The sequence below is a fragment of the Amphiura filiformis genome, chromosome 6, assembly GCF_039555335.1.
Source record: "Amphiura filiformis chromosome 6, Afil_fr2py, whole genome shotgun sequence".
Lineage (NCBI taxonomy): Eukaryota > Metazoa > Echinodermata > Ophiuroidea > Amphilepidida > Amphiuridae > Amphiura > Amphiura filiformis.
The window spans coordinates 37,836,027-37,863,149 of record NC_092633.1 but is presented as its reverse complement, the minus strand read 5'-3'; the positions used below and the strand labels follow the sequence as shown (position 1 = coordinate 37,863,149).

The window sequence follows — 27,123 nt, the reverse complement described above, 5'->3', positions numbered from 1 at the left end:
AAGATTTTCATTCTTCTAACCAATAATTAAAATAAAAGTAATACAAAAAAATGGAAATTGAGAGCAAAATTTGGGCACATAGGCCTACTCAAGATTTTTAATACTTAAGACTACTATACCAGGGGTTAGCTCCGGGGAAGGGGGGTATAAAATTTTGTCATGTTCTGCAATTCTGTTCTTTTGGTATTTTCTTGTTTAAAAAAAGTAGTAAGGGACCGTTTACAAACACTTGTAACGGGGGGGGGGCTGATACAAAAAGGGGAACCTGAAAATGTTCATCCCTCTAGAAGGGAAGGCCGAAAATCCCCAAGAAAATCGCCTTAATTTCTGAAAAAAATTCATTGTGCATCAGTCTCCCCCCCCTTTACAAGTGTTCGTGAACGGTCCCTAAATCTGGGAAAAGAGTCTTGGTGTCCGTGGCCAATGGTGGAAAATCAAAATAGCTGCTCTGAAGCATAGCAAAATACTTGTTTAGGTTAGTCGATTTGATTGTGGGGGAGTTTCGAGTTATCATTTAGAATAGTTCAATAATTGAAATGAAATATTAGTCTTTGATGAATTGAATGAATGATCGAGATTATTGTAATACCTTTTTACAATAATTATATGCTAAAAGTTAATTTCTTTTCTTAAAATATTTACATCAAAATTACAAACTTAGACAATCTTACCCGTAATTACTTATGGTAGTGCCCTATCCATTACGCACTGTAATATGAACGTGACCGATCTGACCGTGTGACAGCTGATGAAACTGGTGATATTTTACTCATGAAAGAATCTTGTAACAAAGCAAGATCCGTACTGTTTTTTATCTTGAACTGAAGAAAATAACTACAACGTATTGGTAGAGTCGATCTCCCAGATCAAAGTGGTTCAAAATGATCAAGAAAAAGGTGGGTATATGATCAGGAAGTGAGAGGGTGATCAGCAACAGACGACGTAAACATGTAGTTTCGCAATACAATGATACATGAATGTGCGTATGTATGTCATGTATGTAGGCCTATGCTGTATGCATACATCATGTAGATGATGTACAGTAAATTTGTGCCTGTCTGTGTACAATGTACTTGGCGCTGGCAGAGAAGAACAGCACTTGTAAACTTACATTTTGAGAGCCGATTTATGGTTGAGCCGATTTCGGGGAAGGAGAGAGCGGACTTGGGTTAATATTTGTAGCAAATTTCCCTGACCTGGCCTTGGCCTGGGCTTGCTTGCAACTTGGCGCGCCAAACGCTTGAGTCGCGAAGCGCAGTGGGCACACGGTCCAGCATGCGCATACTGTCCAGTCACCTAATTTGATTGATCCGCGCAAGTTATTTTCACCGGCATGGCGAAATGTGGTAAGAGATGGCCGAGGCCCGAGCGGTTTAAAAGGCGTTGCGCAGCCTGTCGGCCGGGAGATACGATTGGCGAGGAGTTCGAGCCTTGGGCTTGCCTACTTCGGTGAAAATTCTCTTCCCTCCCAAAAAGTTCCTATATGGTCGGGAATCCTTCAATTAAGTCCAGTTTCATCACAGAATTTAATTGTAGAATTTCTTCTCGCCCCCATACACTACTTAGTTTTTAGCACGTGCAGATATAGGTGGTGTATGTGCGACGTCCGTGATTCGGAAGTCACGTTTAAGCCGTTGGTCCCGTGTACAGGAAGAGTCAAACCCTGTGCACGTTAAAAGTGTTAGAGCTATTCGAAAAGAGAAGGGGGACCATCCCCGGTTCTGATATCTGCAATCAATCCCAGGTTCCAGGATCGTGCATTATAGGCAAACTGTGCATGTAAAGCCCGTGCGTTGATACTCAACCATTTGAGGTAAGCACGTATGGAAGGAAGGAAGAGAGGAAGAACTACCGGTACTCTATCTACTGAAGTACTGCTGTTATTTTTAATTCTCTGACGAAAGTGTATGGTATGTTTAAATATGAATACGAGCATTGGATGCTGTCAAAATGTGTGTGTTTGTTTGTATAAATATTTTGCAGATTTCTTTATACAAATTAAGTGTCCTGTGTGTTTTTTCTTTGGACAGTCACGCTTGAAGTCGCGTGCGAATGTACATTGTATGTGATGGTTGACACATGATGAATTAATCATGAAAGGAACCTTTCAGCAGATTAAATATAGCAGATAGAATTCACAGGCTTTGAATTTCGAGGAGTGCAAGTACGATCACACTCCTTAAGGGGTACTACACCCATTGATTTTTTGTGCATTTTTTGCATTTTGTGAAGAAATTACAAAAAAAATTGGACAAAGTGGTATGCAAAATGAAGGGCAAATCTTCTCGTTTTATTGGTGGTATCGGTATCAATGTAGCTTACATGCTTTTACAGATAGAAGCCAAAAGGAGGTACATCACTGATGATTTAAATTCACTTCATTTTGGAAAGCTTACTATCAACGGATTTCGTTAAAATTTTGGATATGTGTTGCTAACACATTAGGGAAATAAAGTTGATATGTAAAATGGGAATAAGTGGTTCCTGATTTCTTTTATGACTTCATGAACTTGGTGCTCCACAACTATCAAAAAGGAACTGGTTAAAATGCTTCTATTTTCAATGTTGAGCTATATTTTGCATTTTTAACTTGCGACATTATTGCACTGAAACTTAATTAAGCCATAGGTAACAGGTTACAACAACCATACTACAGCAATGATGAAAAAAATTGTATTTCTTGTCACCTATACAACCATATTGGGTAGTTTTCCGTAAGCTTAAGTTTTGTGATTTTGGTAACTATTTTATATTTATTTGTGAAATCCGTCTCAACTAGGCATTCTAAATTGTACTCACCATTTACATCCCAAGGTATATTAGTATATCCACCATGCACTTCTCGATATATATCCAGTTAAAGACAGAATATCAAAATTATGCCTCATATGATATCACAGACTCTCACATGTGTATTCAAAATTGATGCTTAAATTTGACCTGAACCAATTGACCTATAACCTGACATACGGTGACCTAATAGCCTTTTCTTCTCCTAACAACTAATGACTATGCATCCATTGTATAAGTGTTTATTTAATTTATTCAGTGTTATATCATGGTAGGTATTTTGCATGCACCACTATAGATTTTCTATAGAGAGTATAACAAAGGATTTAATATACATTCTATTCATGTACCCTACTTGAACATTTTCAAAAGAATAAATTATGGTTTGTTATGAAACACAGATCTGAGTTACTAGGTTACAGTAAACAAAAAATATATAGGGCTAAAATGACTTACTAAAATTGTTGAAATTCACTTTATATGTAGATATATTTTATAAGTTCAGGACATGAGGTGATAAACATATATATATGTACTTAATGGTTGGAATTCCGAAAGGTGGTTTAACTTAAACCGGTGCTAACTTAAACCTGGGTCTAACTAGTCCCGGCTTAAGTCTAAACCTAGGTTTAAGTTATTTTACTGATTCAGCTCGGACTAGTTAGACCTGGGTTTAAACCTAGGTTTAAACTTAGACCTGGTTTCGTGAGCCGAATAGTACTAACTGTGGTGTATTCTATTATGCATATACACGGAACTTTGTGCATGGGTATGATGTTCCAATTTATTTGGAAGGCTATAATAGGCATATTGCGTAGGAAATTGTGAATAAACAACGCACAGTGTCATCGACCCTATATCTTCATGGCATAAATCGCCATGGTAGGTTGAATCCACAGCCACAATTGGCCATTTGGTTCAGACCTTTGAAGCTCTTTGAGACGAAGAATTAGTCGAGGGACATGACTCAAGGCTACTCACAATAGCCGGGTAATTGATCTTGGTTGTGCGTGAATAAGCTTGTATACCCCATTGAGGTCAATGGTCATCGACTTTTATACTGCCTAGTAGTGAGTGCAGCTGTACTACACGCTGTACATGTAGTACCACGCTACACGCTACAGGACCAACGCAATATAAAATTATGAGAGTTTTGGTCAAATTTTGAGTTCAAAGCGCACGGCCAATTTCCAAAGCGCACGCCGACGACTATCATATCTGTTCAACACGTATTTTCAAGTGTATGAGACCACATCTGGTTTCTTGAGAAAAAATTATTTACGGAGATATTCATCATTTTCTAACCCGGTATCTGAAGATTTTCGTCTGATATCAAAATCGTGCATAGCAATTCACGTGTATCGATCCCGTGTATTCATTTTAGTGTCTCTGCTGCACCAAATAATTATTAGCCAGGCGTGTGTCGGTGTGCAGCGGGTAGTAGGGACTAGAGTTGTTATCTTTTCATGTTTCTGAGTTTATTGATGAAAATGATATTTTTCAAACCAAATACGGAGATCTAGAATCCACGAAAGCTCAGTCTTAATTTACTAGCGAATTTCTGCAGGTTTTTTAACAACACTCACGTTGTATCATTGTATTTAGGCCTCTAGGCCTAACAGTGATTAAGCTGTAATGGTATTTTCTAAATTTCATTTCTTGATTTTGCACATATAGTAGGCCTACCGGTGCAATTTTCCAGTTGCAAATGCCACGAAGTGCAGTGGTCCGCTTCCGTAACAAGCAGGCTTTCGTGGTTGGCATGCAGATAAATGCACTTAAACCTGGACTTAAACCTACCCCCTGCCAAGTTTAAGTTAAACCCGGCTTTTGCGACTTTAGCACTCAGCTTTAGACCCAGGTTTAACTTAAACCAGCTACGGAAACGCAACTTAGGTTTAAACCTAGGTTTAAACCTGGGTTTAGCTAAACCTAGGTTTAAACCACCTTTCGGAATCCCAGCCAATAAATTTGCAAGAAAAAAAAGAAGAGGGGTACTGATGAAAATCGGGGTATTATATCGCCTTAAATGATTATAAGGAGTGCAAAAATTACATGTAGAAGACTCATGACTTAAAAACCAAACTTTCAGGATTTAATATAGGCGTAAGGCCAAGTAAAAAATAAAACATGTTTCACGTCCGGTTTTCAAAAAAAGGAGGAAGAGGGGCTTTTTATTTTCTATTTTTATCGCAAAATTGGTGTAAATACCCATACTTAGAGCTGTTTTAGCGTATACAATAATGCGTGGAAAAAGGAGGAGGCCCTTTTTTATTTGTTGTTCTGAGAGTTACACCCCCTCTAATGATCAAAAAACCTTCCTAAAGTGTTTCTTGTATCTTAACAAGGCTATAGAATGCATCCCAACTTCCTAGACATATTTTTTGAAAATTTGAATTTCAAAAAATAAAAATATATTTGAGGAAACCTCAAAAAAGGAAGCGGGAGGGGACGTGAAACATGTTTATTTTTTTATTTGGCCTAATAAGTGTAAACAAGATTTTCCAAACATTTTTTCAAATATATTTTAAGATATGTGTTAAATTAGGCTTTGAATGTTGGGTTCATAAACGAGTAATGTTGGCATGTTGCCGATGGAGATTGATGCTAAGTCAATGTTTGCGTGAGTGAACTCACAAGTAGGGTGAACATACAAAAGAAATTTTGCGTGTAAGATAAGCGATGTCACCTGAATTCAAGTACACTTAACCCAGGCAAAGGTATGGAAGTGGAACATTCCAATGTGTTTAAGGGAGTACTACACCCCTGGCCAATTTTATGCCTATTTTTGCATTTTTCTCAAAAATTATAGCACATTGGTGACAAGCAGTGTCCGAAATAAGGAAAATATTTGGAGTAAAATATAGTGGTTGTCCAGGGGATAAGTACAGATCAAAATATGGTTGTCCCCAGTGATTTTTGGACAAGAGGACAAGAGGATAAGTGCTTATTTCGAACACTGGTGACAAGTAAGATATGTATATTATAGGGGCAAGGACTACAACTACTGTACTGAAAATTCAGTAACTCAAAGCAAGTAGTTATTGATTTATTGATCAAATATTGGTTTTCCCTCATTTTTGACTGTAACCCCACAACTGTTGTCTGTGCTGAAATAAAATTCATAGTGCAGTAGTTGTAGTCCTTGCCCCTATAATCCATATCTTACTTGTCCCCAATGCGCTATAATTTTTAAGAAAAATGCAAAAATAGGCATAAATTTTGGCAGGGGTGTAGTACCCCCTTAATCTATGGTTGGTTTTATATCATAAAAATAACAATGCAGGGGGGGGGCTGCCATTTCATCCAGGTATTCCCTGTGACCTCTGCCCCGTGACATAAACTGAGTTTGCAATTTTGATGGGGATTTCCATTTGCAATGCGCGGAAATTAATAGGAATATAAATAACAACACAGCCGAAACTGAACGGTACAAAGTTAGTTTCACTTGTCTATGATACTTCGTCTCCGGAGCACTGTGCCCTAAAATGTAAGTTTTTATCTCAGGAAAACCTGACTGGGGAGCCTTCCAAAAGGCCAAGAAAAGGCCAAAATCCAGGAGCTGCCCCCTGAGCCCCACCCGTTTTGGGCTTCCCGTCAAGGCGCTCGTGATGCACGCTTTGCGCACATTTTGACAATCATTCTCATCATTCACAAAATGGCACTCCTCACAACTTTGAGGTGTGCTATTTATGAGTACTGTAGGCCTACATTGTATATCTATAAAGACCAACATTGAATTAAAATTGGTATTATTCTGAAGGAATTCCAAATTCCATCAAGTTAAAATGTGGAATTAAATGCAATCTATTAAGGCTCTGAGTGAGTCCCGGGAATTGAGTCCCGCCTCGATAATCTATTACCCGGCAGGAAATTCCCTGCCCGGTACCCGAAATTTAAAAAAAAAAAAAATTTAAATTTTTTAAAATTGGTTTATTTTGTAGTGTCTCTGGACCTAGACCTAAATGCTAGGATCATGGTTGACCTAAAAAAAAAAAAATTGAATTTTGCACATTGTTTTGTGTTTTTTAATCTGAAAATTGATACATAGTTTTCATGTCATACTCTATCATTAATAGAGTATGACATGAAAACTATGTATCAATTTTCAGATTAAAAACACAAAACAATGTGCAAAATTCAATTTTTTTTTTTTTTTTGTAGGTCAATCATGATCCTAGCATTTAGGTCTAGGTCCAGAGACACTACAAAGTTTTATGAAATAGGACCCTGAGACACTACAAAACCAAAAAAAAAACTTTGAAAAACAAAAATTTAAAAAAATTTTTTTTTTTTTTTTTTTTTTTTTTTGCAATTTTTTTTTTTGTTGCAATTTGGTACCCGGTACCCGCTCGAAAAAAGTTCGGGTACCGGGGCCGAATTTCCCGAAAATGAGAGCCTTACAATCTATACACAAAGTTATCCAAATTAAGAAAGGAAGAGTGGTACTATTCAACCAACCAACCTGTCAAACCTACCCACCCTGGGAAATTTTTACATAGAAGTGTGTGCAGCGCTCTACCACTCGCCAGACAAACGAAAGGTCTGGGGTTCAAGTCCCCGCACAGGCAGGTATGCCCGGAGTTTTCACTCTGGTATATAATCTGCCTACATGTATGCATGTAATGTTTCCATTTGTAAATTCATGTTTAATTGTGCGATTCATAATTCTTCTTTCCCCTGCATATTTTAAGAATAACGATTAAGCATCATTAATTTGATCTCGTGCACTAGTTTGTAATGTTGGAATGTTTCCATATTCCAGTGTATGATGCGTAACCCTCTTCCCTTGTTTATGTGCAGGATGTTTTCCTGTTCCATAAGAGTATTGATCCTTGGACTGATTCCATTCAAATTCTTATTCTATTGTAATTTATAGGCAGCCATACAATGTATGTTCAGCAAGAACCTGCACCCTAGGTTCCCTACAAAATGCATTAAGAGTAACTGAGTAAGACAAACAAGAAAACTTTATTATCTTACCGGCACTTGAATGTCACGATCCAGGTCTTCTATTACCACTATTAATTTATCTCCAACAAATGCACTTGCAGCCATTGAATTTACAAATTTTAAATCACATTCATAGGAATGGACACAATTACTTTCACATGGCTCAGTCTTCACCAGGACCAGTCTTCAATATTCTTCAATTTTCTTAAGTCAACTCTATCTATCTATAGAACCTCTATGGTGATTTGTACAACAACTTCAAAGTTCAATATGTCACGATAACTTGAAGAATATAAACAAAGAAGCTCCAAGAGTAATGACCAAAACGTTATTTATAAACAACATTGCCCTCTTAACTATGTGGGTTATTCTGTTGAATCAACATGGCTGAAGAGATGATTTATTTGCATTGCTATTAATATTACATTCACATTTTGGCTTCATGGTTCAAGTGAAGATGTGGTGTAAACAGATTTGTAATACTCTAAATTGAAAGTACCAATTTGCTTTGTTTTGTTTGTTTGTTCAAGGATTTTTTGTTTGTTTTTTGCTTCCATGTTTTTTGGTGTTTATATTCTAAAAACTTGTGTTGTGTGTTTCCCCTGAAGAAGTGACAAATTGTAGAAAAATATGAAATACCGGAACCCGATAAGTTTCCATATTTTCACATACTGATGAATAGGAGATTAAGTAAAACCAAGTGAACCACATGATTCACCAAGCATGATAGGCAAACATGGCAAAAACTGCTCTGCAATATAAACAAACAAAACCAAAACAAAACAACACCTAGTTATAACATTGTCTTATAAAATGCAGTCATTTTGATGAAAAGGGACAATTTATAGCTAACTAGGATATTCTGTGAGAAAAGCACACCGATACATTGTCTGTATTCTGCATTATTCACCCCCCCCGTTCATTTTTGATAGATTATTTGCTTATTGACGCTTTATCACACGTTATTTGTTGCAGGTTTTGTTGATGGGGAAGAGCGGATCAGGGAAGACGAGTATGAGATCCATAATATTTGCTAACTACATAGCTAGAGATACCAGAAGGCTAGGAGCTACAGGTAAGGCTCAAAGCTACAGCTTCCACACTTGATGCCTTTTGACATTAGGCCCATTTCACGGTTAGGCGCCACTTTTTGATTTTCAAAGTATCTGGCCTGTTGTGTAAAAAATAATGGGGTTACAGAATTAACTGTTGGTGATTTTTCATTGTCTCTGTATAGCCTACCTCCACTAGCTTAATCGGCCTTTCTGCTTTTATCTTTCAGGGCGCACAGGGGTCAGAAGTGGTCAAAAACCACATTTTACTAGCAACCTGAAAACAGACATTTATTTTCCAATGCTGCCACTTTTAACTATGTTGAGCCTACCAGCTGCTTTTGTTGTTTTTATGTAATGAACAAGTTGCACTATAAAGCCATACATGAACAAAGTAGTAGTTGTCAGTTAAACTAGCATGAGAACCATTTAAATTTCTGAATTTGGATGTGACATTTTCCGTTCACATCTATGTACCTTATTCAATGTGGAATAGATCGACTAATACTTTACATGAATGGCAAACTAGTGTGTTTTAGTAAAGTTCAGAGTCTTGTTACTATTTGTTGAACAAATTACACTTGTTGCTCTTAATACGTAGATACAGCGATATTTTGAATTTTTGCCAACAAATTCCGCTTCACAATTTTGTCACATCCGATTAATTTTCCAAATAGTATAATTTATTAACAAATAAGTGGCAGAATTTGTTCTCCTTAATTTTTAAAAATCTCCTGCTATGAGCTATCTAATGACACCATTTAATGGAAACTCCTTCATCAACTTAGCTTGCAGATGTCATTTCAAAGTTTCCGTTCACATGTGTCACATCCATGGTACCTGTCACATCCAAAATAGTTTCTTCAAATAACTAAGACAGGAATGGGACTAGGATGCCAGTTTGAAGTTATTTCATTACAGGTTTGTGGGGGATCAAAAGGCACAATAAGTTTTTAATTCAGCATGCCTTCTTTAATTATTATTATTTATTATTATTAAAAGACATTTATTAGGCGCCTTTTCAAAAAAGGCCAAAGCGCCTTACAATATTAAAAAACATCATTATACAATTGAAAACTTGATAAACAAGTATACATTAAACAATCCATGTTAAAAGCGAGAAAATAGAATGCATAAAATATATCATAATCATAACAACAGAGCTTTAGAAATATAAATAAACATCAATATTTCTGAAAAGGCATTATAAACATACCATTATAAAACAACAGACCAAATTAGTTTCAAGAAAGAATACTACTCCTTTGGAAACAAATGCGTTTTAAGCATTTTCTTGAAAGACTGGACATTCGGGGCATTACGAATAAAAATGGGGAGAGCGTTCCAAAGTTTGGGACCTAAGCAAGAAAACGAACTATCACCAATGACACGACGATTGAATGGAACGCTGAGGCGAGTCTTGTCTTGGGAAGATCTTAGACCCGTACGATTACAATTATAATGTAATAAAATATCGGAAAGGTATGTAGGCCCCAAAGTATTTACGCCGTTGTACACATGCAGCAAGATCTTAAACTCGATTCTCTGCTGGACCGGCAACCAATGCAGCTCACGTAAGAGTGGCGAAGAGCTAGTGCGTCTACCAACACAGAAAATGAGGCGCGCAGCACGGTTTTGAAGCCTTTGAAGACGCTCAACATTGAAACGAGAAATACCACCCAACAGAGAGTTGCCGTAATCCAGCCGAGAAAGGACTAAAGATCTCACTGCATGTGCACATGTGTCCTGGTCAATAAAACGTCGGATGCGGGAAATATTGCGCAGATGGTAATTGACAGTGCGACATAAAGCATTAACCTGCAAATCCATATTGAGATGGTGGTCAAAGGTTATACCTAAATTCCTAATAGACTGAGAGGGATCAATCACCGATTCACCGATCTTCAGATTTACACTGAGTGCCGAATTGATTTGTCTTGGCGAAGAGATGATAAAAAGCTCTGTTTTCGTATCATTGAGCTTCAATTTGTTTTTCAACATCCAGCGTTTGACTTCAGCAATGCAATTTGCTAGATTAAGCTGCGCTGCCTCAAAATCATCCGGTACTTTTGGATCATAACTAACGTACAGCTGGGTGTCATCGGCATAGATGTGATACGCAACATTAAAGCGTTTCAAAATATCCGTGATAGGCTTGGAATACAATGTGAAGATCGGTGGACCAGCGACTGATCCCTGAGGAACACCATAGTTTAGGGGTGGACACTTGAATAATTATTTAAAACACAAACTCTACTTTTACGGTCTCTAAAATAAGAATTAAACCACTTTAAAACGCAACCTCCGATACCATACTCAATGTTAAGCCTATTTACAAGAATATCATGGTCGATGGTATCGAAGGCTGCTGACATATCTAAAAGTACAAGCATAATACATTTACCACGACCAAGCTCATTTACAATATCACTTTTAACCCGAAGAAGGGCAGTTTCAGTACTGTGGGCAGCCTTATAGGCTGATTGGAAATCATCAGTGAGGTTATTAGCCTGTAAGTGATCGTTAAGTCTGGAAACAGCAGGGTACTCGAGGATCTTACCGAGGGTGGGAAGATTGGAAACTGGCCTGTAGTTTTTCAACTCGTCTTGATTAAGAGTGGGCTTTTTGATCAGGGGTGTGATAACTGCCTCACGCAGGAGAGGTGGAAAGCATCCTACACGGAATGAGTTATTAATAAGAGACATTATGAAGGGAACTAGGACGTCAACACATTCCTTAAAAAGCCAAGTAGGCATGGGGTCGAGACAGCTAGTTTTGTTGGGGATTTTTGAGATGATTTTTCTTACCTCAGTTTCATCCACGGATGAAAATATATTCAACATATTGCACTCACTATTGTTACTACATTTGACACACTGTACATATGAGTTGTTAGAATTAGACATACACTTGTCATGAGATATATTGGTAGTGACATTCAAATCACGGTGTTCATCGTCAAGTTCAGATCTTATCTTGGATACCTTCTCGCTGAAATAATCAGCAAAGTTATTACTAAGAACTTCATATGAAGAACATGAAGGTAAAACTCTATTTGAACTATTGAGCAATGTATTTAGTGTACGATACATGATCTTTGAATCTGCATTTGCAAGTGTTACTTTATAATACTCTGTTTTCGACCTAACAATCATACTATTAACTAGTTTGTTTTGCTCAACATAGCTATCGCGATCAGTCTCAAGGAGAGTCTTGCGCCACTTCCTTTCCTCTTACGGCGTTCTCTTCTGGCGTCTCTAACCTCGTCGTCAAACCATGGTGGATTACAAATGACTTTCCGCGCGCGGGTTTGTTCTGGACAATGTTTGTCGAGGATATTGCGCACTTTGATATTGTATTCTTCAGTTTGTTTTTCAACGTCTTTTTGAAGAGACACATCGCAAAGTTCATTGGACAGATCAATTTTGAATGCTTCCAAATCAAGGTCTTTAAAGTTTCTTCTGGTGATGGTCTTCCTTTCTTGCGCCGGCTTCAGTTTGTTTTAAACCGTGCATTCAACCATGTGGTGGTCAGATCCATATCTATTTGGCGACACCGTACAATTAATCAACAGGTCATCATCTAGGCGACAAACCACGTGATCAAGTATATGACCCTTCTTATGGGTAGGCCTAGTCACAAATTGACAGAGATCATGCTGGGAAAGCAAAGCAAGATAGCAAGAAACTTCACTTTTGGAAGGCTCATCCACATGAAGATTTAGGTCCCCCACTAGGAGAGGCTTACCATGTATGTCTGCGATGTCACACAGAAAACTGTCGAATTCTCGTAGAAAATTGACGGTAGTGAAGCCATTTTCCTTTGACGGAGGAGGGCGATATATAGCGATAAGATGAAGTGATTTTGAAATGTCAGTCACACAGGCATGTTCAAAAGTGGTGTAAGATTCATTTAATACCGATGAGATAATTGTGACAGGAGATTCAAAAAGCTTCAATTTCCGTTCACATGTCACATCCTCAAAATTAGTAGTTTTTAGGCCAAAATACTTAAACAACATGATATTTGACTTTCTAAAATAGGTTTAATTATTTCATACATGTCACATATATGATTATTTCATGGCTTTGTTGTTGTCTTTTAGGGGACAGTTTTGTATACAATTTACAGAAGCGGATGTGACATTTTCAATTGTGAACGGAATATATCAGTATTATAAACATTTTGCTTGGCAAAAATATAAAGGGTCAGGAAAAACATTTTAGCATTGCTCAATTCAATAGAATCTATCAAAATATATGTGTTAGAAGTGCTTTAAAGCTTATATTTTGACAAGCAAACTGTTTATAATAATGAAATATTCTGTTCACAATTAAAATGTCACATCCACCTCTATAAATTGTAAACAATGTTTTAAAATGAACACTAACACAGGTTAATATGTTTCAATATATCCCATTTAATTTACTGAGTGTGTGAAAACTCTTTGAATCATTATTTTCTAAAACATACTCTGCTTTACAGTGTGTGGTTTCCGTTCACATTGACATCAGTCACATCCAAAATTGCACAAACATCAGAATCTTGAATTTGACCTGTGCTTTCAAACTGGCTGATATTATTTGTGAACATTACCCATATTATGACCATCAAAGCTGTGAAATATCAGAGTCATTCATTGATTATTAAAATTGTTGAGTAAACCTTTTCATGTCAATTTCCTTTTTACCACAAAAATTACATGTAAGTGGCCATAAATTTGTCATTACACAACAAAATTTGCCCAAATTTGGTCAGAAGAGAGCCTATGACATACTTGTTTATTTTAAATATCTATTATATATGTATTGGACAGTAAAAGTATAAATATTCACTACTCAATATTTATCAAATTTGTTAAAAAATTACATAACATGAGATAATAAATTATAATTTTCTTCAAGAAGTAGAGAGATTTAAGCTGGGAAATGATATTTTTATGAAAATCTGGTCTTATGTGGAAAAGAAAACCCCAATTAAATGAAATTTAATCCATTTTGAAAATTTCAAGTTTTTTTCACCAAAAGTGGCGCCTAACCGTGAAATGGGCCATTAGGCTTTAGCATTCATGCATGCAACTTAAAAAGCTATGGTAGCCCAAATCATCCATAATTTGTTCTTCTGCGGCATAGGATGAATCAAACCAACATGACTAAGTCACACAAAATACATAGTGACATGGGTTTTACTTTATTTAGATTTTTTCTGCTTTAGATTATACTCTCTTTGTAGAATATTAGTGGAGTTTGAATTTATAATAATAAGCAAAGATATTAAAGTTGTAAAAACTTGCTTAAGGGATCTAAAATGAGCGTTTATTATTTCGACAGTATTTTTGTGGGACATGAGAGCACCTCGACCTATCGAATTGCATTCTGAATACTGAAGCATGTCTTTCTGATATCAAAAAAATTTCATTTTTGAAAATCACAATATAATACAAATTTTATGACAAATTATAAAATTTGATATTTTTCAAATTTTTGATATATAACAGTCCTCGAAGTAAATTATATAAATCTAATGATATATTCTTAAAGTGTATGTAGCAGGGAGGAAAAAGCCCGACCGACGTCAATTGAAAATTTTGACCTTTTCGTATTGAAGATATGGATTTTTTCCCAAAAGACCTAATTTTTTTTTGGTGTTTTGGAAAAAAAATCCATATCTTCAATACTGAAAGGTCAAAATTTTCAATTGATCGTCGGCTTTTCATCCCACCTACATACACTTTAAGTATAAATCATCAGATTTATAAAGTTTACTTCAAGTACTGTTAAATATCAAAAATATCAATTTTAATGATTTGCCATAAAATGTGTATTAAATTGGGAATTTCAAAAATCAAAATTATTTGATATCAGAATGACATTCTTCGTATTCAGAATGCAATTCGATATGTCTGATGTGCTCTGATGTCCCAAAATAAATACTGTCCAAACGTTCATACCCCAGCCCTTAATGTCTAGCATTAAAATGTATTTTAAAAAAAATCACCTCTAGGTTGTACCAGTCAGTTAAGCCTCTCATTTGCCCCATAATGTCACGAGCATGAAAAAACATAATTATGTTCAAAAAAATTGCTTGAAAGCTAACATACATATGAGACCTGCTCCAATGAAACCCTGATAAAGTTGGGAAATTATGATTTGGAGACATGTCCAAATTTAAAATGTACAGATAGTCAGCTTTAAAATGATATATCACATTATGATTCATCTTTAGCTTCAAAATATGTTTTTCTGTTTTCTATTGAGTTGGGCATGTTTATTGAACTGTATTTTTAATATGTGGTGACTTTGTGCAGGTTTTGTGGGAGCAGACCTGCCTCATATTGATGCTCACCCGTCCCTACCTGAATGGTGTGTTGCGTCTTATTTATTTTTCCCATTCCATGTTATTAATCAGCATTGTTGAACATATTTTTCATTTTCCAGTTGATGTGGAGCACTCACATGTCCGATTTTTGGGCAACCTGGTTTTAAATTTGTGGGACTGTGGAGGGTAAGTTTTGTGAAAAATAGTTTGAATGTATGACTTAAAACTTAAGTTTCACTCTAGAAGAAAAAAAAAATTCCAAAAATTTGTTGGAATAAACCACTGAAGCAAAATGTAGTGTGTATATGTAGTTAAAATTATCTTTATTTTCAATATTAATTTCACTGTATCGTTAAAATCCAGTTATCTCTCTATAGTCCATTTGGCTTTCTAAAGACAGTAGCGTCCGTGTGTGATACACAAGGGATCAAAGGCAGTGCATCTGTAGTGCATGATATGGCGCATACATTGTAGTGACTGTGATCTACGCCACCTTTGATCGCTCATGTATCACACATGGATGGTACTGTCGCAAGGAAGAAAAATGGACCATAGTTGATGATGTCTTTTATTATTAATTACTAATTAGTTAAGTCTCAATCATCCAAATCAAAGATCCAGCTAGCTTCAAAGCAGCAGTTCAACAACGTCTACATCAACTTCATCAAGACTAAGCAACACCCTGAATGGGCCCTATACTTCTAGCTCCAGCCTGGGAGTGTTTTAAAGTATCCCTACAGAAACAGAAAGTCAGTCAAAATGTTTGTTTGGTTAAGAATCACACCAAAATGTGTTTGTTTGTTAACTTTGTTTGTTTTTATTTGTACCACAGTCAAGAGGCCTTCATGGAGAATTACTTTGCCACTCAGCGAGATAACATCTTCCGCAATGTAGAGGTTCTGATCTATGTGTTTGATGTAGAGAGCAGGGAATTAGACAAAGATATGCACTACTATCAATCTTGCCTAGAAGCCATCTTACAGAATTCACCAGAAGCCAAGATATTCTGTCTAATACACAAGATGGATTTAGTTCAGGAAGATCAAAGGGAATTGGTAAGATTGAGTCATTGATATTTCTTTCTGTATCATTGAAGACATTCTAAGGTTATAGAAGTGAGAATGCCATTGGCGCACATTGAACAATATACAATATAGCTTTACATTTGAAAGCCTGTATTGATGACTACATGAACATGTAGTTAAGATTGGTCGTAACCCTGAAAATATGGAAACCTTTGGTCCTCATAACTGCTACATTGCAGTCTAAAGTATATAAAAGCACACATATTTAGAATGGCAGACTTGATAAATCCATCTGTGAGGTAAGATTTGGGAAAAAATGCTTAGTTTGGGGGAAAATCCCCCCAAAAAACGTGTTTTTTTTACCCAAATTGTTTTTGGAAACATGAAAAAAATACTTGCGTAAAAAGATTTTTGAAATTAATTTTTAAAGACTAGATATAAATATTTAGGACCCTTTTAATTATTTTTTGGAATTTTGACCAACTTTGAGAAATTATTAAAGCTAAAGTAAAATTGTTGCAATTAATTTTTCTATGCAGTGAAGACAATTCTTAATAAACCATTTATAAATGAATGGAAAAAAAGAAAACATTTTGTACAGCTTCCAAATTATTTGCCAACGCTGCCCATTGTCCTAAATGGCTGCTTGATATTTTCTTCCATCAGATTTTCCACGAGAGAGAAGATGACCTGAAGAGGTTATCCAAGCCACTGGATTGCACCTGCTTCAGAACATCTATCTGGGATGAGACATTGTACAAGGCGTGGTCATCTATTGTCTACCTGCTCATACCTAATGTACAACAACTGGAGACCAATCTTAGACAATTTGCTGAAATAATTGATGCTGATGAGGTGCTGTTATTTGAGAGAGCAACATTCCTGGTAAGATAATCTTAACATGGTTTGGCTAGTCAACAGACTTGTAATGGCATGATTAGACTCAATATTTTAAGACTTAAGGCCAAATGAAAAAATAAACATGTTTCATGTCCCCTTTTTTGAGGTTTCTTCAATTTTTAGAAATTCAGTTATAACTTTTCAAAAAATATGTGTAGGAAGTTGAGATGCTTTCTATAGCCTTGCTAATATATCTGAAGCACTTCGGAAGGTTTTGTGTCAGGAAACCTACCTTTCAGAACAACAAAATAAACAGGCCGCCTCCTTTTTCCAGGCATTATTGTATACGCTAAAACAGCTCTATGTATGGGCATTTACACTGATTTTGCAATAAAAAATAGAAGAAGAAAATGCGTCTTCTTCCTCCTTTTTTTCGAAACATGGTTTTTATTTTACTTGGCCTAACTTGAGTTTCAACCTCCTGATAATCAGATCCGAGACTCGATAGCTCATTGACTTGACTCAACTCATGTAATGATTATAATAGGCACCGGAGTTTCGCGCAAAAAGCGCAAAAAATCATGATTTTGGGGGTCCATCGCGATTTTGGTGGTCCATCGTGAATTTTGAGAATTTTGCCAAACACACTACTTTTCAATGTAAATTCACCAATAAACAAACACAAACTGATAATAAATAGTTTTCATGCAAACATCAACGAAAAAATAATGACTCACCCAGCTTCCAGAAGTTGTAAAATATAATCCGAATAGTTTATAAACATGGTAAGTAATACTTGAACATGTTGAATAGAACTCTGGGGATTTGGTGAATTAATGATGTAATTAATAAACTATCGGCCTACTTCCTGCATCCACTTCCTGAGATGTGATATTTCCGTCAGTTTTACTCTTTCTTGGCTCAGGGATAAGAGTGGGAAACCCGTCACGTCATATGAGGACGGGTTTCCCACTCTTGCGGTACGGGGCATGCTAGAGATTTCCCACGTGCGCGGGTATTAAAAAGTTTTCAGAATAAAATTATATACACAGAGGGGGGTTATAATTTCCAGTGTTATGTAGCAAAGGCTCAAATATTTTATTTGGAACACGAAGAGGGAAATAACAAGTGATGATTATCTGCTTTGTGATGTTTTTCAGCAGAGCAAAAAAGGTAAGAAATAGAAGTCTAATTTGGAAGCTTATACTAGCATTGTTTTTGCAATGGTTTTCCGTGTTCCTGGTTGAGTGGTTGACTTGCAGCAGGGTAAATACTGGAAAACGCATTTTCGCGCTTTTTGACTTGAATTTTCGTGCATTTTCGCGCTTTATAAAAAAACAGCCACACATTTTGCCGTTTTAAATCGCGCGAAACTCCGGTGCCTAGATTATAATGAGTTTAGACTTCAATAGCACCAGAATCAAATCTCGATTGTGGTGACTCGAAAGTATGAAGACCTTGTAGAAAGATATTATTCTCCAATTCTGATATTTTACTTGTTCTTTTTTGAAGATGTATGAAAAATTATGAAAATAATGATTTGTTATTCATTGTCCATGTTCCACATATCATTATCAAGTAAGAATTGCATATAATTAAATAGATGTGGACTTGACAGATTTATTGCTGCTGTAAATGGACAATTCCAGTAGAAATCCATACACCCTGTGTGGAAGACATGGCTTTAATCTTCCATACATGGAGTGCAAATTTCAAATGAAGTCACCCATTCAGTTAACCCCATGTCTTCCATAGGGTATATGGATTTCAACTGAAAAAGTCCCAATGTTTGTGTTGAAGGGTACAAAAACAATTTGTTTTTAAAAATTTCAAACCAGTTTTCAATGAAATAATTAAAGTTGATTCTGTATGGTAATTATGCATGAAATAAGGATATATCTCTTCTGTTTCTTGCCTGCAGGTAATTTCCCACTGTCAGAGAAAGCAACATAAAGATGTTCATAGATTTGAGAAGATTAGCAATATCATCAAGCAATTTAAGCTTAGTTGCAGGTAAGGAATGTCACCATCAAATAAAAACAAAAAAGGGTTAATCATTAGTCAAGTTAGCTCAATCCATAAGGCATTCGACTGTGGTGCGAGAGGTTGCTGGTTCGAACTCTGGCGGTGGTTTAGTACGCTGTAGTGGAAAAATTCAGTTGGCTTGAAATTCCCCTGGACAAGGAACTTACTGCTAATTGTCTCGTTCTAACTCGTACGAAAATCAGGGAGCTGATCCTGGTTGTGATGGTCAATTGTGGAATGTCTAGGGTGTGCGCACTTGAAGCTGCAAAGCCCCTGAGTTGTTGTTAAGTGGTTTATGGAATGATATGGGCCGTAGTAGTCGGCGACAACTTGTAAAGTGTACTGAGGTTTGTGGATCAAAGTATAGGCATTGTGCCTGTGTGTAGCGTGCTATAAATTACTGCACTTTATTTTTAATAAATAAATAGTATGGTTTGAAACAAAAGGCAAAATAGGGGTGCAGGTGTTTTTGTTGAAGATAACATTTTACAAAGTTACAGAAAAATGATTGTACATTTGCCATGAAAAAAGTTAGTCAATTGAAATAGTAAATCAGGAAAAAGTAGAAACAATGATTTAATATTGCAATTTCACTTTCCAATTTTAATTTGAGTGAAAAAATATGTTATTTACTTCAGTAGCAGACTTAAATTTTAGCATGAATTTGGTAACCTCACATATGTGACCATCCACCACAACGGATGTCGCCAGTGCCACTATTGAGATATGCTCCATTGAACTTAACAATAAACAATAGGAAACAAAGGATTTATTGACTGTTTTATTGATTTTTCACTACTTAAATGTCAAGTACTATAGACATGATATACATCATTTTAAAGCTAATTTCAAGCAGAATATTTTGGTTGAATATCTCAAAAATGATGATTGGCGACTTCAGGGCTCAGTTGTGCTGGATGGTCACATATGGAAAAACTGGCCTGGTAATTATTACAAATAAACAAAGGTCAAAGAAAAATGGGGCTGAAGCAGAATTCACTGTCCATCTGAGGGCTAGATGGCTTGGATAATTAAGCAGCAGACTTCAGCCAAAACATCTTTGCTCCCAGGTAAATTTATGAAGTATGGTATTTGGTTAATGTAATTTTTTGTATATTTTCTTTTCATTTCAGTAAATTAGCAGCTTCATTCCAGAGCATGGAGGTTAGGAATTCTAGTTTTGCTGCTTTTATCGATGGGTTTACTTCCAATACATATGTAATGGTCATCATGTCAGATTCAACAATACGTAAGTGATACATGGTAATAGTGTAACTCAACATGATTATTCTTATAATTGAAGACCGAATTGAAAAGACTAGTTTGCGTCTGATTTCAGTGCAAACGTGCGGCATGATTGGTTGCTGACCTGCGCAGTACGGCATTTTGGTCTAGTTGACAGGACATCATATGCAAACTAGTCTTTTTAATTCGGTCTTCAATTATAGTCAGTGGGCGTGTTAAGCTTCTAAGTGCTGAATTTCATTGGTTTGTGGATGTCATCTGTGAGGCAATGGCCGAAAGTGGTCACATCATTGAGGAACATGTTTGTTAAGACATGTGTATGTATATTGCCCAGTGCAAAATACACACTTGCAATCGCAGTTGTAAATATGTAACTGTGATCAGGAAGTTAACCATCCATACCACCTCATATTACTTATTTTATGGAAGATAAATACACAGCAAACAATGAAATCTATATCGTTGGTAATGTTTGTTTGATGTAGTTGAGATGAACTGATGTTTTGACTAGAATCAGGACGTTGCTTGCAAAAATTCAATTTCATGTGTTACTAAACTGGTAAAATTGCTTAAGTAAGGATTTAATTGCAAAAGAGGAAACATAAATATAAAATTGTCAGTTTTGATATAGGCATTGGATTGAAAATATTCATGGTGATTGTCTCTGTCTATATTTGACCTGGTGAATTAAATGGAACCAAGCGTGGCTGTTCCATTTGAGATCCACACCTCACTGGAAAATTTTGGAATTTAAACCAAACAGTTTAGATAATTCCAGATTCAACCCTTTTCATCTATAATAAAGTGACAGGCCTAGAAAGAAATCCATGACGGTGTGCGAAGCCATTTGGATTATCACAGGAGAATTTTGTGAGAATCCTTGATTTGCACAAATTAAGGATTTGCTGCGATCTACCTTCCACTGCTCAAAATATATGAAAAAATACTGCCTTAGATCAGACACCAAATCAAAGATGGTGGATGGAAAGTGTAACATCTTTTTCACGCAACAGAACTGCCATTTTTGCTGTTAAAATGCCCCTTAAACTAATATTATTGTCCAATATGTTAATGATTGACGTAAATTTAAAGAATAAACGACAGAAGTTTTATTTTGAGCATTGGACCTGCCTGTTGTCTATAATGCTGTATAGAATAGTAAAAACAAAAAGTCCTATCGTTTATTCTCATTCTAAGTCAGTCAAATATTATTTTAATAATTAAACCTTGTTTTATTTAGTAAAAATTAAGTGTAAAAGTGTGCAAGTCAAATCCAGATTTTGTAATTTGATTAATTTCTTTTTCATTTCTTTTCCTCTTGCAGCCTCCGCCACTACATTAATCAACATCAAGAATGCTCGCAAACATTTTGAGAAACTGGAAAGAGTCAGCGACCATCCAATGGTTCGATGAAAGGTATCAATTTAATAGTATGAGACAAAATAACATCATATATATGACATAGTTCAGTAATCTCTGTTCAGCAGTGGCAGGTCAAATATTGACCCAGTGATATGAGGTATGAGTTTGTGTACCAAGTGCATATATAGGTCATTCTATGAGCATATGAATTTCATATTGCTAGAATGGTGCATGTGAGTGTATAGAAAAACATGCTGCAAGAAATAAGGAAAAGGTATTGTGGTGATAGTAATAAAATTGCCCTTTGGGTTAGCAGAGTCGGATCTTTTGATGATGCTATCTTAAGAGCATATCATACGTATTTGCTAGGAGCGTAACATTGCCATCACTTCTGTCGCTGTAGCAACTGCCAATATCAAATCGATAAGTCGCTAGCAAGCCCGAGCGTCAAGTCACAAGTCGGTTGACTTCAAGGAATCTTTGACAATCTGACGCTAGCAGAAGTGTATGCGCTAGCGATTGTAACGCTACCAGCGTTTGATCACTAGCGGTTTTTGGAATCGCATGCTGCGACTATTAGTATGATATGCCCTTTAGGGCCGGTTTCTCAAAGCATGGCTAGTGGTCAGGCTTCCCATGCTTAAGCCCAATTAGTCCTATGATACCAGTGCATTCAATTTCATATTTGTACATCACTTAAAAAGATAAATCAAAATGGATCCACTTGGTAGGGCTAGGCTACTGGCTTAGAAACATGACCACTGGCCATGCTGCGAGAAACCGGCCTGAAGTGGCCAATGGAGAATTCACATTGTTACTATAGTCCATTCAGCTTTTTTGAGACGGTAGCGTCCGTGTGTGATCAAAAGCGGTGCATCTGTAGTGAGCGATATGACGCGAAGTGACTGCCCTATTAGATATCCCACCTTTCTTTGTGTATGTATCACACATGGATGCTACCGTGTCAAGGAAGCCAAATGGATTTTATAATTCTTTGATACTATTAATGCATGGAGCCCGGTTTTGTACAGTATGCATATAGCTTGTAAATAAACTATGTAATCTCACTTCCAGAAAATAGCAGAACAAAGTTTTCCTAAGTAATTTACTTTCATGAAGAGCAATAAAAATTTCCCTACATATTCAATTATAATCCATAGGTAAGACCAGATTGCATATAACATTTTCAGGAATGGTCAAATTTTACTGCGTTGAAATGCACTTGTCTATGATTGGCTGCTGAGGCGATCTGCTGATGCTGAGTGGAAATTTATGATGAACTTTGCAACATATGCGTTGTTAGCTCCGACTTTGCAACATGACCGTCTGTCAATGACGGTAATACTTGCTCGTCAAATATTTACAGCAAAATATTATAAATAGGAAGAACATTAGTGCTAGACTCCTTCACAGTCTGCATATATTTGATTGTGTATTAGAAACTATATATGTTAAAATATAGACCAATTTTTGGCTCTGTAAAACTGAATATGGCAATCAGTTCAGTTGTTACATTCCCAGTTTAGGTAAATTCCCAAAGTAAAGCATTAATATTGAAAAACACAGTAAATTTGTTCAGGTTTTTATCAATTTTTATTCGGAAATACTAGTTGAGCAATTTTCTGGAAGTGAGAGTACTGTCATTGGGTTGATGCAAGAATATTGTGAATGACAATAACACTAGAAATGCACTTGCCGTGGTCTAGCATTCTGCTTGATGATCATAAGATCCAGTTTATATAGAAAGTAAATATTTATGTCAGGCTGGCCTGACAAATAGAAGTCCTGTCTTGAGTCCCTTAGATACTTCGAACAACCTCATATAGGTTGGCATAATAGCTGCTTTATGGAATAAACATAATCAATTCCAAGTGTCTAATTTGAAAGAATTGTATTGGATGTTAAAATCAGAATCTTTGTGTGTGCATAACACTTTGTGTACCAAACATTTGAACCAGGCCATGGTGAATTATATCCTAGGGAACCAAGAAAGGTCTTTACAAAGTATATACAAACTTGTATAGTATATATAAACAAAACATTTCTATACTATGAATAGCTCGTAATAGGTGGGACTCGTAACATCGTGGATTGATATAGAATGGCGTACACGTACACACAGCTTTGCATATTGTGTGAATGATGCGAGCTTTTGTGAATATTAGGCTGGCGTAAGTTGGGACTTAATTGATTCGTGCATTAACAAAACCAAATAATTCTCCCGTATTAACAGCTGATCATAGTATAGGTGATAGAATATACATTAAGAGAAGCATATTTCTAAGCCTGAAACAAAATTAAAATGATGAATATGAGGGAGTGTTCAGAAATGCTTGGGTGAGAGGGGCATGCCAAGCTGGACAAAAGGGTTAGGCCAAAGTTTTGACCTCAAAAGTAAGGATAAACAAGTTTCTCATGTCAAAGTATCGTAAGGTTTGAAATAATAGGACAACTCACTTAAGTATTTCTGTGCACTGCTTAATCAGGCATGTGAAATACTAATGCAGTTAATTTCTTGCAACCAAGAGTATATCTGTGGATAACATTGTGTAGGTTCACCCCCACACCAGAACTATTACACAAGTGACATGGTAATGCAAACATGGCTCGAAAAAGTGGGTGATTTGGGAAGTGTTGGTATTTGGAGGGAAATTGTGTCTTGTTTTGTGTATAAAAACATGCTTTAAATTGTGGGAAATTTAGCTTGCTTCCCGGGAAATAAACATTTTTTCAAGCCCTGGATGCAAACTTAGCCAAGTATGTATGTGATGTGATCAAGCAAATCAAGGCATTAGTCTAGAAATGTTATCAAAAATAGTGCAATGTACTTAGTTTTATGTCATCAAAATCAACAGTCATGTCCATATGTAACACAATCTGTTCCATCGTGGCCAAAGGAGGCATTTTTGAAAATTAAGTTACTTTAATTATTACCATAGGCTATCATAATATAATGAAAACAACAAAGGTCTAGCATACTTGGTTCTAAAGTTTTGTGATGTGTATTTTCTTATGTATTAAATTGTTTTGTACTCCATATTTTTGCCTATATCTCAATTTTAAATTAACCACCTTTTGCCCCCATGGACCAGATCATGTCATATATATGGAAATAGATGATGCAAGATCTAATCCAAAATGGGCTATTCCAGTTGAAATCCAAGACATGACCTTAATCTTGTACACAGGGAGTGTGAATTTTAAATGGGGTGACCTGAATGGGTGGCTCTACACCCCCTGTGTGGGAGATTAAGGTAAGGTCTTCCATAGGGGGTGTATGGTTTGTACTGGAACATTGCCCAATGTTGTTATTTGTAAAGACACTTGTGCATGATTTCAGGTCATTGATATCTCTAAATGTCCTCCCCCATGTGAGGTGATATTGGAATATGATAACTTGTGCATCAGATGTGAACTGCCATATTTGTACATCGTGCAGGTGAGCGCTAATTGTAATTGGTCGCTACTTCCTTATTGACTCGGATTTTTTGCTGGCAATAATGAAAGATGGAGTTGTCTTGTATCTAAGGTTTTGTTTTTTACAATTTTAAGTTTAAAAGAAGAAAATATTGTACATTTGTCATCGAACATAAATGTGATGGTGAACTTAATGACCAGTTTTGGTTATTATGACAAAATAAAAATTGCAGTAAAACTGTAACCACTGTGCTGTAACACAAATCTCTAAATTTCTTTGGTTCAAGAGCAGCTGGAGTGTTTAGATTGTTAACAATATCCTAAAAACTACTGATGCACAGCACATTAAAATAAACCCTACAAGTTAAAGGAATATTTCGTGATCCTAGCATCCTCTTTTTATGACATTTGTCCGTAGATATCCACAAAAAAGCTTATTCCCAAAATTTCAGTTGATTCCGATTTTGCGTTTGCAAGTTATGCATGATTATGTGTATTACACTGCTCCATAGGCCACTGTGGTGTGATTTTGTTTTGGTTTACCAGAACGAAATACAAATTTGACAATTTAAACGAATTAATCTGTAAGAATTTTTTGGTACATAAATATTATGTAGCCAGAGGTTTTCAGTGGTATAAAAGCTCAACTTTTTTTGTGGAAAATGGGGGGGGGGGGATGAGGCTGTGGATCACAAAACGCCCCCAATATAGAACTTGGCAGAATGTGGTTATCACTGCCCATTGATGAATCTCAAATAAACTATAAAACATTTCTTTTGTTTATAATAATTGCTGCAGAGTAATTCCGGTGCAGAGCCATCATTGTCATTGTCACTCATTGCCCATACTTGGTGATTCACGCAGTTCCAAGATTCAAGACTTTTCTCTGGGTGTGTCATGCTTTCATTAATTACTTTCTGCTGTTTCAACATTTTTCCCTTTTCTTATCGTGCAAAGCATAAGATGGTCTTGATTAAAAAACATTTTTATTTACGACAAATAGCTTTTTTTTTTGTATAAACAAGATCATGTATATTTACTAAGAAGTTTTCGTTATTTATAGTAATTATAAGTACTTTGTAAATGATTGTTGAGATATATCAATAAATGAAACATGTAAAATGTACATCAGTTCATTGCATATGTGTTGATTCAATAATAGTTATGATTAATGAACTTCTTGAGAGGCAATATAATGATGCAAATGCTATTCAAACTCAAAAAAATGTTGTCAGGGAGTTCGATTCAAAGATTTGCCATTTGCAATATCCATTGGCTTAGTCCACCAGTCCAGCCAGAAACAACGCTCTAGTAATGCTATCTACTGAAGATAGCACGAAAGCACAATGGCGAAATATGACATCTATATGGAAATTAACCCTAAAATATATTCCCAGCAAACATGTTTTTATTAGGTTGTCCGAAGGACAAGACCTTATGGCATCACAAATCGTGTGTGGGGATGTGTCAGTCAGTGTGTCGGGGCGTGTTCCAAATTAGGCAACTCAAGACAAGTAGTTATTGATTTATTGATCAAATATTAGTTTTCCTTCGTTTTTGACTGTAACTCCACTACTGTTGTCTGTGCTGAAATAAAATGTCCAGTGCAGTAGTTGTAGTCCTTGCCCCTATATTATACATATCTAACTTGTCACCAATGCGCTATAATTTTTGAGAAAAATGCAAAAATAGGCACAAAATTGGGCAGGGGTGTAGTACCCCTTAACGGTGCTATAATTATAATAACTCTGGCATGCAGGGGTAACTTTGGCAGGATTTTGCAGGTCACTTATTTATAAGAAATGTATGTTGTTTGAAAAGAAAGAAATTTGATTTAAAGCCATAACCATCATACAATCTTATAATAAGAAATTAGTTAATTTTTTTTCAAACTTATTACTTTCTTTTTTTGTTGGTATATTTGTAATATTTACACAGGTCCCAATTTACACCTAAGCCAAATTTGTTGTCTTTATAGGTCAACAGAGCAATTTTGACATAAAGAGATATTGCCATTTCCAAACGTAGACATCAGACGTACATTGATCTATTCAAAACCACTCTCCTGTATTGAAGTGAGGTCACATATTTAGCTA

The 27,123-nt window shown here is 36.0% G+C and overlaps 1 protein-coding gene across 1 annotated transcript; it reads left to right on the top strand.

Moving 5' to 3' along the window:
• Positions 1 to 706: 706 nt before the first annotated feature.
• On the top strand, positions 707 to 22,100 carry LOC140155389 (ras-related GTP-binding protein A). The gene is made up of 8 exons (XM_072178218.1): positions 707 to 896; positions 8,719 to 8,818; positions 15,233 to 15,299; positions 15,946 to 16,168; positions 16,805 to 17,023; positions 18,900 to 18,991; positions 20,137 to 20,252; positions 21,573 to 22,100. The coding sequence occupies exons 1-8, from the start codon at positions 882 to 884 to the stop codon at positions 21,659 to 21,661; spliced, it is 921 nt and encodes a 306-aa protein (XP_072034319.1). The 5' UTR covers positions 707 to 881; the 3' UTR covers positions 21,662 to 22,100.
• Positions 22,101 to 27,123: the final 5,023 nt, after the last annotated feature.